At 42.5% G+C, this 15,856-nt stretch overlaps 1 protein-coding gene across 2 annotated transcripts in view; it reads right to left on the bottom strand.

Annotated features, from left to right (window-relative positions):
• ARHGAP18 (Rho GTPase activating protein 18) overlaps positions 1–15,856 on the bottom strand; it is a 98,803-nt gene that overhangs the window by 57,167 nt on the left and 25,780 nt on the right. Inside the window, exon 1 of one of the 2 annotated variants that reach the window (XM_027691321.1) lies at positions 12,754–12,896. The exons of the other annotated variant lie outside the window; for it this stretch is intronic. Within the exon in view, the coding sequence (XP_027547122.1) occupies positions 12,754–12,833 (80 nt within the window). The 5' untranslated portion in view covers positions 12,834–12,896. Of the gene's footprint in view, positions 1–12,753; positions 12,897–15,856 lie in introns of those variants that run through there. 2 annotated transcript variants of the gene reach the window in all.

Genomic DNA, 15,856 nt, shown 5'->3' with positions numbered 1-15,856 from the left:
ACTGAGATCTACATAAAATAGTTCTCCAAATGGACAGTGAGAAACATTAATGTCTTCCTCACACCCCCTAAAACAGGATGACAAAGCTTTCTTAAACAACCTTTTCAAAAACTCAAGCAAGGCCCAAAAACCAAAACGCCGTAACACATCACATAACTTTTAATATCATACATCTTCATAAGCTGTTTTCTAATTTGAAGTCCAAAGTGCCAAATACCAGCTTGCATAGCATGAAGCTCATCATTTCCCATAAACTTTCATAAGCAGCTCCTACTTAATAGGAGAGAAAAAAGATCCTGTTTTAATCTGTTCTTTTATGTACCATCCACAGTAAGAAGTTCTAGCAAATACAGTCTCTTTCTTAGCTTTCAGCTCAAAGAAGAACAAGTACCACAGCGTAAATACCCGTCTCAGAATGGAGAAGGCAGGCAGAATTTGGGCTGCTGGACAGATGCTTGGACATCTTAATTAATACATAATATTATTAACTACTTATATTTGTAAAGTGTCTTAGATATTTAATGTCTTAGTCTTTTTTTACACTTAAACCAGAAAATATTACTAAAATGAAAAGTTAACTGTGTTTCCTACAGGAAATCATATGAGCTGTTTGGATTATACTGCTCATTTCCAATACAGTTTTCACGTACTGCCTTGGGCACAAGGAAACCAAAGCAATCTCTCTGGTGCAAAGTTCAGAGCAAAGAAAGGTGTGTTTAAACAAGGCATAAATCAGCAAGCTTTTAAGAGCTTATCAATGGACGAACAACTGTAATTTAGAAACTGCACTTTAATTAACCTCATTAAAGTATAAGGGAATCCAAGCAGGGCTTTTGTTTCTTTTGGTGAGGTAGGCTGCACGGTGACACATGAGGGGAAGGCAGGTTATCAGCAGTTCTGTAAGAGGAGTGCAGGTGTTCCCTGCTGTGCAATGTACCTGGATCCTAAGGATCTCTTCTCACATCACAGCCTGCCTTTTGCAGGTAGAGGCCATGCACATGACTGAATCACTGAATGGTATGACTCAGGATTAAATGAGCTGGAGATGAAGCTTATGGTAGCTTTAGAGTGGTTATCAAAGGACAAGCTGTACCTGAACTGACTAAAAACCTGTCAGTACAAAGTTAAGCCATTAAATATCTTTTTAACAAAACTGAACCAATGGAGCTAAATGATATCAGATGTCTCTCACAGGATGTGGCCATAGCCACTACTAGGATTCATAAAAATGAGTTAACTTGTCAAATCACAGCCCCATAATGATTAGATTAACCTGGCACAGATGTAGGCTGCTGCCAGAGGGTTCTGTCAAACCTCCCTTCACTGTATGTTTCCTTCAGTCCTCTTATGCCAACACCACCACTAATGCAGTAACTTGCTGAGCTCGGTTATGGAACTAATCTGCCTGAAAACAACACTTGCAAAAAATATTGCTTTCAGTTGGATTTTTTTTTTTAATCCAGCTCAGCCTACTTCAGTCAGCCTGGAAATGCCAATGCCTGGGCAAGAAAAACATTAGGAAGGTCTGAGAGATGGAAAGAAACTCTGCTTTCAGTGGTGTTCCTCACTCTTTTCAGCTCACACTTATCTCAGCCTAGTATGGCCATGACCTGCACCCACTGTCACTGCACATCAAAATCTCTGCTGGTTTGGAACAAGCCTTAGGACACACTCTGAGAGGAAAGAAAAAGTTTCATGAAATACTGTCTCTTTTCAACAGAACAAGAAGATATTCCTCAAGTCTACCTGAAATACAGGCTTCTTATGAGCAGATATACAGCCAAGCCACCAGAATGAGTTTAGTGGGACATTAAAGCTCATGCCTGGAAAAAGTTACCATGATGAGAATGACCATTCCCACAACGATAACACCATTACTAGTGTTCCCTTATCTAGTTGTGGCAAAGGCAAGCAGGATGTGAGGCTCCAGAAGCTACACTACAGAGCTGTTAGATCTCTCATCCTCTTCGCAACTGCTGAGAAAGAAAACATCTTCCACTGGCCCATGGTAACCATAGATCTGGTCTCCCACTGTGACCAGCCAGTGAGTCACAGCTGTGCGTGTGACAGCACCAATAGGACTTCCTCACTGTTCAGCAGCCAAAGCTTCTGGTTACTGCTCCAAGCCTCTTGCTTTGTATTTGGGATCACAGACTCATAACTACAGCTATAACCACAATTATTATATGAATTCCTGGGCTACTACAAGCCTATAAGAACTTTCTGCTTTATATGTGCAGCTAAAATCTAACCTTGCACTTTCTTAAACCGGGGCAAAGCTCCCTGTTTCCTCTGGATACAGTATACTCCTGGACCTTGCAGTTGTATTTTATTAAAGGCAGAGAATTTCTGATAAAGATGATACTTTATCAGTGGCCTTGAGTCCCACCACTGACAATTACATATAAATCCGCTAAAAACAATCAACTGATTAAAAATACCGAAAATTGAGCAATGTACTTTACTAAGCACATATTGCTAAACATTAACCAAACAATTCTCAACTTAAACACACCGTTTAAGTATTTTCCTGTTTTTCAAATAGGGATGCAAAGTCAAAATATCTGATTTCCTGAAGTCAGAGTAAAAGCTGCCTAGGTGTTTTAGGGACTGCTGAACTGGAAGAAGGAGTTGGAGGAGTGGGAAATTGAAGATTTGTACTGATGTTAAATCAAGCAAAACAAGCCAACTGTTCTGCTGCATTTTGGCACTGAGTATGCATGATAAAGTATTTATTTATTTGCTGAAAACAATGCTATTCCTACTTTGGTGCTTTCTCATTTTTTCCACCATTTTTCTAATTCCAATAAAAACATTCACATTTGCTCCTCCTCAAATACTTCACCTCAAACAGTTTTAAGTCCTCCAAGCATACTGGGGGCCCTGCAGAGGAAATATTTTAACACATTTTTATTATCATCTTTTGGCCTAAGAAGCCTCCCTAGGAAAGAAGGTTGTTGTAGAAAGATGACAGATCATCATCATGACTAGGCTTCGCGAACGAAGATTTGGTGCAATTTGGGTACCCCTTTGAAGGCAGATGTATGCCTTTGTCTCTTGATCTTTGTGTGACCACATTAGAAGAAGATGCCTGTTGGCCATGGTTAACCAACCGGGTGGAGGGGGAGATAAGCTTTGGTTAAGCCACCTTTTCTAGGCCCCTCTCCGAGTGGAGCAAGCAGTGCTGTCCTTGAAAAAGGCTGCTTGGTCATTCAGGGTGCTGCCGAAAAAGACTGTCATCTCCAGGGTCAGTCTCTAGCGACCAATGTCGCATGCAGGGTTGGGTCTGCAGCTTCCAGTGCACCTTTCACCTGCCATTTTGACCCTCGCCCATTGCTACAGGACTTTACAAATGTGGGTAAAACCTTAGAGCCTGTGCAGTGGATTTTTTAGATGAGACGCAGTATGCGCAGTATCCTAAGGTTCATCCGCCAGGGCCTAGTGAGCTTGGACGATGGCAGTGAGGTCCTCAGGACAGAGGTTTGATTAGAGTATCCTTCTCTTAGATGGATGGCCTTACAGGGCTAAGAGAGCTCCATCTGCCCGGGTTTGGAGTTAGAGTTGTCCTTCTCCTAGGATGACTGCCAGAAGGCTAGAGAGCTCATACTGCCCATGATGAGCTCAAAACCCTTCAGTTTTGACCTGTCTGGCATGGGAGACCCTACCGAAGGCATGTACCAATGCCAGTATAGCTCACAACCGCATAGGGATACAGAGGCTTCTTTCCCACTAAAACGGTTAGGGCAAGCCTTTCACTCCCTACTTTTCTGCCACCCATCTACACTCAATCCCAGGGAAATACCCAGGAACATCCCTTTGTCCTGACCACCCTTTCAGGACGCAATAAATAAATCCAAAACAAATTGAACCTGGGCAGTAGCTGCAGGTGAGCCAAAACCAAACCGTTCTGGCCCCCGCACCCACCTGGGGCTCAGGGGCCTCCCATGGCCCCAGCCGGCCAAAGCCCCCCAACCCCCCAGAAGAACCCCCTATCCCTCTGACCTTATCCTCCCCCCGCCATGTTACCACATCTTCCCTCACACTGCTCACCTGCGACACTCCATACAGGGCTGCCCCGCCCGCCCTCCCGTGGGTCTGAGGACTCCCACGGCCCCCCCGACACCCCTCCCCTCCCCCAGACCGGACCGGCAAACCTCTGTGTGCTCTGAAGCTCCCCCTCTCCTCTCCCATGAGGGCGCAATCCCTGCTGGCGGCAGCACCGCGCGGCTGGCGAGGGCAGCGTGGCCCCACGCGGCCCAGAAAGATGACAGATAAAGTATCTGAAATAATCAAGAAAGCCTTTCTAGGCTAACAGGACTGGGATGCTGTATCAGGAAGGCGAGGGAACAGTCACAGAACAAGAGGGAATTTTGATCAGCTTATCCTCACAGGAAAGCGTGTTACCAGGTAAGTAATTATTTCTGTGCATGCTTTTATTCTGCTGTAATACAAGAGACCTAGAATGAAACAATAAACAAAGAATAAGTTCATAACATCAGGTTTCTTGGGAATGCAGGAGTGCTCATCCCATATGCTGCTCAGGATATCATCAAAAATACACCTCAGAAAATGATGTCTAAAATTGTACTTATGAAATAAAGCAAACCTGTCTATTTTTTACACATCCAAATACTAAAAACCAAACTCTGTGGGGTTTTTTTTCTATTTATTTTGCTATAAATATTTAAATTCCCTGCCTGAACATGATTATTTTGAGATCACAACTCCACGGCAGAGGTGAGTTCATTGCAAAACCAGCAGCCCTCAAAAAACAGACTGTTGGCCCATTGCAAGTACTCAAAACTTATAAGCAGGGAATTTTTCTTCCCCTGGCTAAGTAGATTTACTGAGGAGTCTGGATTGACAGTCAGTGACCCAATCCTGCTCATAGCAGTAACCTTGTTGTGTCACTTGCTGTAAATTATGGCCTCCGTTCAGCAGTAGCATTTCAGAAACAAAAAAATGAAGGTGCACATTTAGTAACTCTAGTGAAAAAAGCACCAACAATAGAGAAAAGTGCTGGCACGGCAAATGTTACACAAACACGTGCAAGTAACCTTTTAAAACACAGCTTTTAGCTCCAGCTTCACTAGTAATAGTTACGAAACAAGAGTAAAATATTGGCAATAATAGTTTACAACACTTTTAATCGAGTGCCAATATCAGCAGACTGCAAATGCCATTAGTATTATTGAAAAACAAGTTCAACAATTCTGCTCATCAAAGAAAAGTAACTTAAAGAAGCAATTAAAAACTATTTGTTTGATGCCACACTTAGAGCGAATGCCAAAGTTCAGATTTACACAGCTTCTCTGGCACTTTGCTCATCAGAAGTTCAGTTCCATTCCAGTTTTATATAAAGTCTACAGGTTTATAACAGTACAACTAGTAATATAATGTATTATGCTCTGTTATCATCTAGATTTGTACACACTCAAGCAAAAAAGGGAAAGCCCATAATTAAAATATTCAAAAGGCCTCTAAGTTTCACATTCTTTATAGCTAGACAAGCATGACATCTCATTCTCTGTATGATGCCTTAAGCCCCTAATGCTTTTTTATTTTTCCTATTTTTCTACCTTATAAGTTTTATAGGTAATAGAAGTAGATTTTAGAAACAAACCCCTTTCTCCCTCCTCCCTGTAGCACCCCTTAGTTTATACATTGCTTAATCCTCTCACCCCATATTCAGTAGAAAATGTTTAGTCTCTTAGTCAAGGCAAGCCTGTCTTTTTTGGAGAACGCTTGTATCTTGGCCTAAACCGCAGGACAGAGTCAAGGAAATGGGTCACTCTGCTCTCTGTACCCCGAAGAAGATGAAGGATGATGAAGAGGGGGTCTCAAAAAGCCCCCCGACCCAATTCCAGGAGGTGGGCCAGGGGGTGGACAGGCCAAAAGTTCGAGGATGGACACACTTGGGATTGGCCAGATATTGCTATAAATGTAACATCCCGGGCACAGCCCGGCGCGCGTCGTGTAACATCTCTATTGCCTTGGCATAATTAAACCCTTTCTTATCTCACCCCAGCTTACGGCTCCTGAATTTTTTTTGTAACACCAGCTGAGCAGGCATCAGTATGTCATTAAAATAAAAAAGAAAGCCTATATACAGGAAGCCCTGATTTTCCTATTTTCTGCTATGTAGCTCTACTGATTCAGCAGTTATTCTCATTTTGTATCTATTTAAGGGCCTGACCTGGAGTAGAACTTAATAGACTGTTGGCACTGATAGTGAAAGACATTAAATCAAATCTACACCCATGACACAGAATAATCTAAGTCACCTAGTGAACTGGGCTTGTTGAAATTATGTTGTTTTATCATACTGACAGATGGTAAATGGATGTCTAAGCACAAGAAACAGAGATCATGTCTACACAATGAGGACTGCACTGCAAAAGCTTCAGCAGATTCAGGTCTTAGAAAAGGCATGCAACTCAAAAGGAGTTCTGGATTCTTAGAAAAACAAGATGACATGACTGCAATATATACAGTGGGCTAAGGTGGTAATTATCAGCAAGGAAGTGATTTTACCTGTGTTGGTGACACTCACGAGACTGACACTGAAGTACTGCATGTAATTCAGGCTGGGGGTTGAAGGAGAAGTAAAGTAGCAGGACAAGTGTAAAGACAGATGCTGAAAATGATGAAGAAAAGTGTCACAAAAAGGATTTTCAGATGGAAGAAACAAAGGCTCAAAAAGAATTATTTGTTCCACCTACCAAGATAAAATTGAGTAGCAAGTTGACAACAGGTAACAGGCACTCAGAGGGCTTTTTAATCGAGTAGAGAGATATAGCAAAAACTGAAGGCAGGAGCAAGATAAATTCATAGAAGAAATAAGGTGCAAACTGGGGAATGGGGAACCCCACGAAATGGGAATCCAGAATCAAGGAAGCAGGAAATGTTGAGATACCACATCTTGCTGACAGTAGATCAAGTTACTGGGATTAATACACCAGTATCTAAGCAACACATTAAGGGTCTGCTGTATACTACATATTTATCCATGCATGAAGTACAAAAGACACAAAAGCTATTCTAAATAAAGCAATTTAGTGCTTTGTTACCTGTCAGCTCTATCTGAAGATGTTGGTAAGCATCAGACAATAAACACTGTTAAAATAAGCAGGCAAACCCAAGGCAGAAAAGATTTTTCTAATGCATTCAGATAAAGACTGCTCAGTAAAACCTGTAGCAGACAAAAAGACTGCTATGATTTCATAAAGTCAGCTGTAGTGGGATAGATCTTTGCTTTGCAGATAGATCTTTCTGGTTTTGTAGAGGGAAAGCAACACATGGAAGGTACTGTGTTGAGCCATCCATACTGGCATCATGAAAGGTTACAGGGGTTAGGAACAACAATTGCTGTGATGATGCAGGGGACCTGAAATCCGTGCTGTACTAGCAAATTGCAAATGGAATTGCAAAATGCTCCACCAACTTAAGGCAGTTGTGAGTAATCAGCTTGTGAGTTCACTGCTTGTACACTGAGCATTATATGTACCCCTCACAGTGCTTTAGTCCTTCATACTGGATTTCTCTGGTTTTTAATTCCAAGAGTGAGTCACTCATAGAAAAAGAGGGGGAAATGAATGAGATTTTTTTTCTGAAATAATGGAGATAGAAAATGCCCTTGAAAAAAGGCATCATTTCATGCTTACTACTAGATTTCTTCTTGGCTTAAGATGCAAACTATCAAGACTTCAGAGATTAAACTGAGCAAACAGCTGAACAATGAATGAGGCAGATTATTCTGGTAAGGAAAGAATAAACTCCACTTATATGTGTGATTTGTAATGTCTATTATGGTCAGTGTTTGAAAAAATCATATATTGTGGGCAATTCATAGCAGAAGTCTTTGTCATTTTTCCAGGCTCAAACGACATCTATCACCTGGTTTCCTACTCAGGGAGATCAAAAAGTGAGTCAGAGATTTAGATCACAACTGTCTGTAGAAAATACCAAGTATTTTATGCCCCTCACTTGTCAGCCATTCCCAAAGTAAATACAGATGCTACCACTACTAAATATGTAAATCCCATATTTACAAAGATATATAAAAATAAATATTTTTGTTTATGCAGACTTACACAGTAACCCACAAATAAATATTTTTGTTTATGCTGACTTACACAGTAACCCACAAAAGGGGCATTTCTTTACCACAAAACACAACTGAGACTGCCTGGTTTCACTGCCACACAAATCCAAGCTTCAGCTGGTTTCTCCCACAGAGAGGTAGATTCAGTAATGAAGTTGAACGGTGAAGTTCAGGGGCTGCAGGTCCTGCCTAGCAGGTGTCACTCGAAAGAGGAGACCTAGGGTGGCAGCAATCTTCTCTCTTCCAGTCCGTAAGGGTTACAAAACTCTTTCTAGAACTGGTCTGGGCTTTAGTTCTGTCTCAGGGAAACTCAAATTATTGTTCTCATTTTGCAAGTGAGTACCAGTAAACCAAACGCAAGACTTAAATAAGGCAAAGATGGGAGAGTGCATATAATTGCAGAGCCTCTGAGGAGGAGTAGCCATGTCCTAAGCTCTATGACACACTGGAGTTTTTCTTAACAAGTCATCAGCAAAACAAAGATTCACAGGTCCTTTGGAAGCACACGAAGTTAAACAGGCACTGGCTTGCAAAGCTTCAAAACTCAAACTGGTCTTCCAATGTAAGTTAATACAGTGCACTGAAGTGACAGCAAAAGTGCACATGCTGGCTGGTGGTGAGCAAGCACAGTGACTCATTGGAAACAGAGATACAGGGCAGCTGTCACATGACAATCTAGTACAGCACAGGAGAAAACACAGAACAGGAGCATCCCAGATATGACAGAGGTATGGAGAGAAAATGAAGTCAACTTCCAGAGGCCAACACATTTAAAATCATTTATCTATTACTCAGTTTGCATTTTAGGCTTGGCTTTTGAAAATGCTGTGCAGCAGAAGTTTATTTGCCTCATGCACATTCACCTGTAGTTTTGCTATAACCTATTCCCTATGCATTGAATACTCCAGGCTTGGTCTTAGTCTTACAATCACATTCAAAAATAAATTTTTACATACATTTATATTTGCATACACACACACATTTGCTCACTCTTCAGGACAGAAATAGTCCTACAGAAGACTCTCTGGATGGCATTTGATTGCCTAAGGGTAAGCCCACGCAGCCATATGAGAAGACTGTTGTTATCTGAAAACCAGTCATATGCGGCTGGCAAATATGACACAGGACCTGGGGTCCTTTCTGCCGTAGTAGAAGGGGTAAAACTCCCCAGAAACCTAAATGGCATTGGAAATCTATGCATAAGGGTTTGAAATTCATATGTATGAGGGTGACATACCTACAGGTAGTCATTGAAACAGGGTATTGGACCAAAACCTATCTGATTCACTCTTACTTTCCACAGCCCATATAATAACAAATGGTTTCATGGGAAGACCAAGAAGGAATTATTTAAAAGTTGGTGCATGGATATTAGAAAGAAAAAGAGATTACTCCAAAATGCAAGTAGCATGACAACCAATAAGGCATTAGTGTACCAGACAGGTTAAAACTGGGAAGTGAGGAAACTTAGGCAATATGGACAAGAGAGCGATTAGAATTGAATTTGATACTGGGCATTCTGCCTTTTTGATCTCTCTGAGAAAGCTCTTAAGATAAACACTTAGGTATGCCACAGAAATCACCCACAATCAATATCTACATTATATGAAGTCAATCCTTTAACTGTTACTTTAAAACAAAATGTAAAATAAACTTCCCTTTGGCAAAGACAACAGCTCTAATGCCATCTTACGTATCACCACCGTTAGGGCAATATTCCTAGATGGACAAACTTGGACCTAGTCACATTGAGACTGTTCTAGATTTTAGCCTACTGAACCAATGGTAAGCTAAGCTTTTCCAAAAAGTAAATATTTCACAGGCTCATTGAGCCTTTAAAGCACTAAAAAACCAGAAGAGACAAGTAGCTCAACAATCTATTAGATCAGTAAAATTTTTAAGTCTTATGAAACAAGACTGCTCATATGCCAGAAGGAAAAAAAATGGATAGGAAGTACAGCCCTTTCCTAAGATGTCACTTTGTTTGGAGCACAACCAATGTATCACCTTTTCCAGCATGTACCAGGCCCATGTTTCCCCAACCCTCCAAAGACAAAGCAATTTCTAACATGCACTGTTTTGAATGTCCATGAAAATAATAATTCAACATAGTGTCTCTATTCATCTTTCCAAAAGGGCTGCTTCATTACAGCTGGCACTATATTACATTGGCTTCCTAATGTTCTGACTCCTCTTAAAAGTTGCAGAGTTTTCAAATTAGCAGAGAGATGCTAACCTAGATATTGAAAGTTGCTCTCATTTTGTTATTTTTTAAAAAGGCAAAATAAGCTCAATTTGACATCAGTAATAAAATACGGAATCCAGACTGCAGAACTGGTGCACTCACACTCTGTGAAGAGCAAAACGGAAGAACTTATTTCCACAATATGTTTCAGAATTAAATGGGCTTGGACATTATTATTATAATGCATCTCTGCACATCTTAGGAATGTTGATGAAGAAGGAAAGGAGTTAGAATAATGGGGGGGGGGTGAGAAATCCCACAGAAATGTTACAAGGTTTCAGGAAAGTTTTGTTTGTTTGTTTTTAGAAAGACCAAAAAGTTACAAGTGATCATTCTCCTCCCTCTCTGCTCTCACGAAAATATTTGCAATTTCTCTCACTTTAGAAGTGGGAAGACACTGGGGATGCAAGGCAGTAGGGAGTAGATAAATCAGGACCACATAGTTGAGATCCTGGTTAATGAAAACAAGAGACACAGGCCTAAGGTCCAAATTTAGAGAGGCAAGTGGCACAGCAGAAAAGTGGAGAGGTGTCCTTTAGGATTTTAGTTTCATGAACTAAGTGGCAAATGGGCATGGCCTGGAAAACTGTAATACTGCTGTGATGGAACTCAGGCAAACTGACTGTGGGAATCCTCTGTTCTGCACAGCTTAAACATGCACATTTGTTTGCTATAACTACAGAAATGAAACCACTTTTCACATTTATTTCCCCATCCCTTAATACCAAAACAGAAAAATTGGTGAAAGATCACTATTACTTGCACTGCAATAACTCAGTTTACCCAGGAGGCTGTCCCCAGAAGCAGCTGCAGAGGAGTTGGAATCTCATGAGAATGCTGTTCCTAATAGCGTGGCATCAGCACAGGAAATAAGTCTCTAAGACACAGAGAGGCCCCCAGGACTCATACATCCAGGGCCTCTAGGGGCTAAGAGTCTGACAGCTTAGAACCATGTATTTAGGCAGCTACATGTCAAAAGGGGGAACCAATCTTAACAGTCTACAGATACACAGACCTTTACTCAGAAGTTATCCCAAGGAGCAAGGAAAGTGTTTTTTATCTTATTCCTCCTCCAAAGGGAGTTTGAGAAGAGTTATGGGAGGTAAAAAACACCACAAACAATAACTGAGTTTGCGTATTTTGTGATTTCTTACAAAAAAGTACATATTTTACATTCAGTAGGAAACAACTAGGTTTGCAGTGCCCTCATAGATGTAGTTAAGACATCAGAATTAAAGTGCTGTTGATAAATAGCATTAGTTACAGAAAAGGAAGCACCTCAATGAAAAGAGAGGCATAGCTTTGTGGTTCTAACGCAGGGTAGGCAGTATTTCTCAGTTCAGTCCTTGCTTCTGTTGTGGACTGGTGTGACAGATCATATTGCATCAGTTATCTTTTGTCCAGGGTGACCTGCTGTACTTCCTTCTATCTTCCTTTAACCAGACCATAATCCCTTTGATTACACACACTCTTCCTATGGACATATGGAAACATTGTGCCAGTTTCAATACCTTCCCAGTTTCAGCCGACTTCTCAGCATTATTAAAAGTTCCATCTTTATCAATGGGACCTTTGTTGACAGTTTTCAGCAAGGAAAAGGCAAGATTGAATGGGCCACAAAAAACAAAACTCACACAGCAGTATCTCTGGTCATTACTATGGAAAAGCCAGCAGTGCCTTCTGCCTCTATCAAACACATGCTGTGAAGCACTAGGAGGTAGGTCCTCAACCTTCAAGTATGTGAAACTGGCTTCTTGCCCATTATCAGTTTCAATGGCAAATGCTTTAAAAAGTTTATCTCGTCCTTAACCTGCACCTTTCTCCCGTTTATCACGTTAAAAAAAATTAATAACAATGCAAAGCAGTAAAGCGCAAAGAGGTTATACGAAAATCTATGCACTGCATCCCACCCACAGCCTGATCCCAAAGACTCTGGGGTCCAGCCCCCCGAGGGCCCGGGGCAGCGTTCACCGCTGCAAAACCCTCCACACTCCGAGCCTAAAACCGCACCGACCAGGAACAGTTTGGATTTCGCACCGACAACGCACTCGGGCGGCCACGGGGCTCTTCTCATATACCAACACCTTAACAACAGCCTGCGGCTGCTGTTTGCACTCGGCTCTCGGCAGACCAGCAAAATGCGTGGGGTTTCCACGATGTGCAGAGCTGATTACAGAGAGGGGTGGAAAGGAAGGGGGGAAAAAAAGGAAAATCAGTTTGGGAGGCTGCGGGACAGGGCGCAGAAATGGGCAAACCCTTTAGCCCCCGGGCTCGGAGAAAACACCTTCTCCCGCGCAGCAGCTTTCTGCTGAGCCGGTTCCGCTCCTCCTCCGTGGCGGGCGCGCAGCTGGAGCCGCCTCCGCACCTGCCACCGCCGCGCCGGGCTCTCCGCAACCCCACTCACCCGCCGGGGGCATCGCCTCCTCCGCCGCTGGGGTGGTAAGCGGTGAGGACCACGCCGCGGGAGCTGGACCGCCAGCTCATGGCGTACACCGTCGCATCCCTTCTGGAGATCCCGAGGCGGAGCGGGGCAGCTCGGCCCCGGCCCGGCGCGGCCCAGCCTCCCGCCGACGGCGCAGCGGGGCAGGGCCGGGTGACGGCAGCGCTTCCTGCGGCCCGGCGGGGCCGTGCCCCTCCTCCCGGCTCGGGCACTCGGGCGCCTCAAGGGCCAGGGCAGCCCGGGCGGTGGCGGCACCGAGCGGCTGCCGGGAGCGGTGCCCGGAGCGCCCCGGCCGCCTTAGAGCTCCGTGCACTTCCACACACAGCGGGGTGCGGGAAACCGGCGTTCTCCGGGCAGGGTCCAGTCTGCTTGAAGGCATCGTGAAGTCCGACAATTAAAGAAAAGTCGCTGCCCTTTCAGCCCCGGGTCAGCTGGCCAGGCCGTAGGTACTGCGTGCCACGGGCGAACTGCTGCACTCCAAGGCTGCCGTGTGGCAAAGGCAGCACGGCGATAAGAAAAGCAAGGAATGTGTTCAGGGTGTGCTATGTACATTATCCATTGCACTGAATCCCAACGTTATTCTGTGAGTGGTTTAACTTTTCATACACAAAAAGTAGGGTTTGGGTTTTTTGTTTTGTTTTTTTTAGATTACAAGCTATCGATATAAAAATCACAGCAAGTGATTTCGTCACGCAAGAACACAGGTGACTGAGCTGCCTCAGAGCTACTGGGCCTTAAACCAGCTGCCATTAGCTCCAACAAGCACGCCACACTCTACCAACCAGCAAGAGCCAGAGTAGGGCAGCATTGGGTCGACCTTCGTGGTGGGCACAACCTCCTCTGCGCCTTGGCACAGACTCTGATGAGATGGGACTCACTGCCTTGGTATTAGTTTTGAATTGGGAGGCAAGACCTGTAACATAACACTCAAACTTGTTTGTTTTTTTTTTCCATGGCAACATGTAAATGTACACAAATTATTTAGGTTTGTGATCTGTGCCCTAGTTCACAAAAGCATATATTTTGTCTGAATTGGTTTGTTCTATAAGTGAATGGATCGACTTCAATGAGAGTGTAAGTTGCAGTGTTTACCTTTCCCTTTTAAAACAAACAAATCATGCAACTCCTTTGCTTGCAATTAAACATCTGCAAAGTTCAGTGCTGGGCTATGTGAGGTGTTCTGGAGCACGCAAGCATCAGGTTCTGAACCTTCACTTATTTAAAAATTGTACACCTAAATCGGAAAGCTGCATGCAAGCTGTGGATGGATGATACACTGTGCTGTTCTCCAGCACAGAGCTGCCAAGAAGGAGCAGCACAGAAATCTCATCCTACGGCTACTATGAAGTTCGCTGGAGCAAACGGGCAGAACTTCCCATCATGTCTGAGCAAGATCAGTTTGTCCTCTATAATCCTTGATACTTACAGCTGGTGACTTTACAGGGCTCATATTCAGACTAACTGAATTGTGACATTGATTTAAATGGATAATTTCATCCAATAGGTTTCTTAAAAGGGTGGCTTTCTACATAGTGCCAAACAGGGAGTCCCGCTTTCTTTAAAAAGGGCAAAGTTGCTATGAAATTTTGAGAAGAGTCCCAGTATTACAAGCACAGGAAAATTGTCTGCATGTCCCTACACTCTCACAAAAACAAGGACATAAACCACAGCAAAACTTAGCACTGTGAAAAGATTTCCCTGTACTCCCACTGCAAAGGTACTGCACTCTCTCCACATCTCAGGCTGTGTCCAAAAGGCAAAAATTAGCCTAACTTCTCACATAAGCATACAAGCAAGACTCCTCAGTTTTCACTGCTCACTTTAGAAATATATAAACATGAGATGAGAAAACATCATATGTCAGTACTCCTATGCTGGTGCACTTGGATCTTTCTTTAAATGCACATGTGGTTAATTGTTAAACAGCATATGCAGAATGCAAAGTTATTTTCTGAAGGATCCAACTTTTTTCTTTTAAACTAACCCAGAAAAACTAAAAATGAAAATACCAAAGTCATTAGGACACGGCCATGTCTAAAACTTCAGCTAATTGGTTGAATGCCAAATACCCCACTTATTTATAAAACTTCCTTTAAAAAAATAGCTAAAATATAACAGAAATAAAAGTAAAACATTTAAAGCATTCCATGTTTAATGAGTGCCTTCCAAAGCCCTTTGCCCAAACTAAATATATATTAGGTGTTATAAGAACAAAAATGTAAACTTCTTTTTTTGATAAGCATCTTAAAACACATCATAATTAAGGTACACCATAACATGCTTCACCACTGCCGTAAAAAGAAGAATGCAGTAACAAGATGTAGTCAATGCAGCATTATTAGGTGCTGCTCAAAAGACAGTTTTGCTGCAAATGGAGAAGGGGAAGAATCTGCCTTGCTTGGGGTGGGGGGGAGGTTAAGAATGGCAAAACCCAGAACGAGTTTGTACCAGTCAACTGGAGAGCAAGGAGTAAGAAAGCCTACGAAAGCTTTTGTGAGTATATCACGAGGAGGGTGGGTGAAGAACTGGAAAGAAAAAAAGTTCTATTAATAAATGAAAATAGGGATTAAATTACTGATAAAACGACTGGAGATACTGATTCCCTCCTTATATGTGTCTGTATCAGGACACGCTTCAAACATAGAAGTGGATTTAGGAGCTTACCTCTAGACACAATTTTTTCTATACTATGTCTGACAACTTGATAGGCTCAAACTCAGTCCTGTTATGACAGCACACCACCAGCATAGTTTTCTTTCATTTAATTATTCCCAATTTACAGTAGAGCCAGATAAACAATTTTGACCTACAGATATATTATTGCTGTAAACTCACAAAAATATCACTAGTCTCTTTCACTGGTATAAACAGTCATTAATTCCTGAGTTTGCAGTTAATATTTGTGTTCTTAATAAGGCACAGGCATGCTTATTTGGAAAGTAAGGTTGTTCATAGAGAAGAGAAAGCTTCGGGGAGACCTCATTGAGGCCTTCCAGAACCTTAAGGGGGCTTATAAAAATGAGGGAGAGAGACTTTTTATACAGGTAGGTAGTGACAGGAAAGGGGG

This window comes from Neopelma chrysocephalum, unplaced genomic scaffold (genome assembly GCF_003984885.1).
Source record: "Neopelma chrysocephalum unplaced genomic scaffold, ASM398488v2 Primary Assembly neopelma1_23, whole genome shotgun sequence".
Lineage (NCBI taxonomy): Eukaryota > Metazoa > Chordata > Aves > Passeriformes > Pipridae > Neopelma > Neopelma chrysocephalum.
Note: the sequence above shows the minus strand (reverse complement) of the source record. Positions and strands in the feature narration are given on the sequence as shown.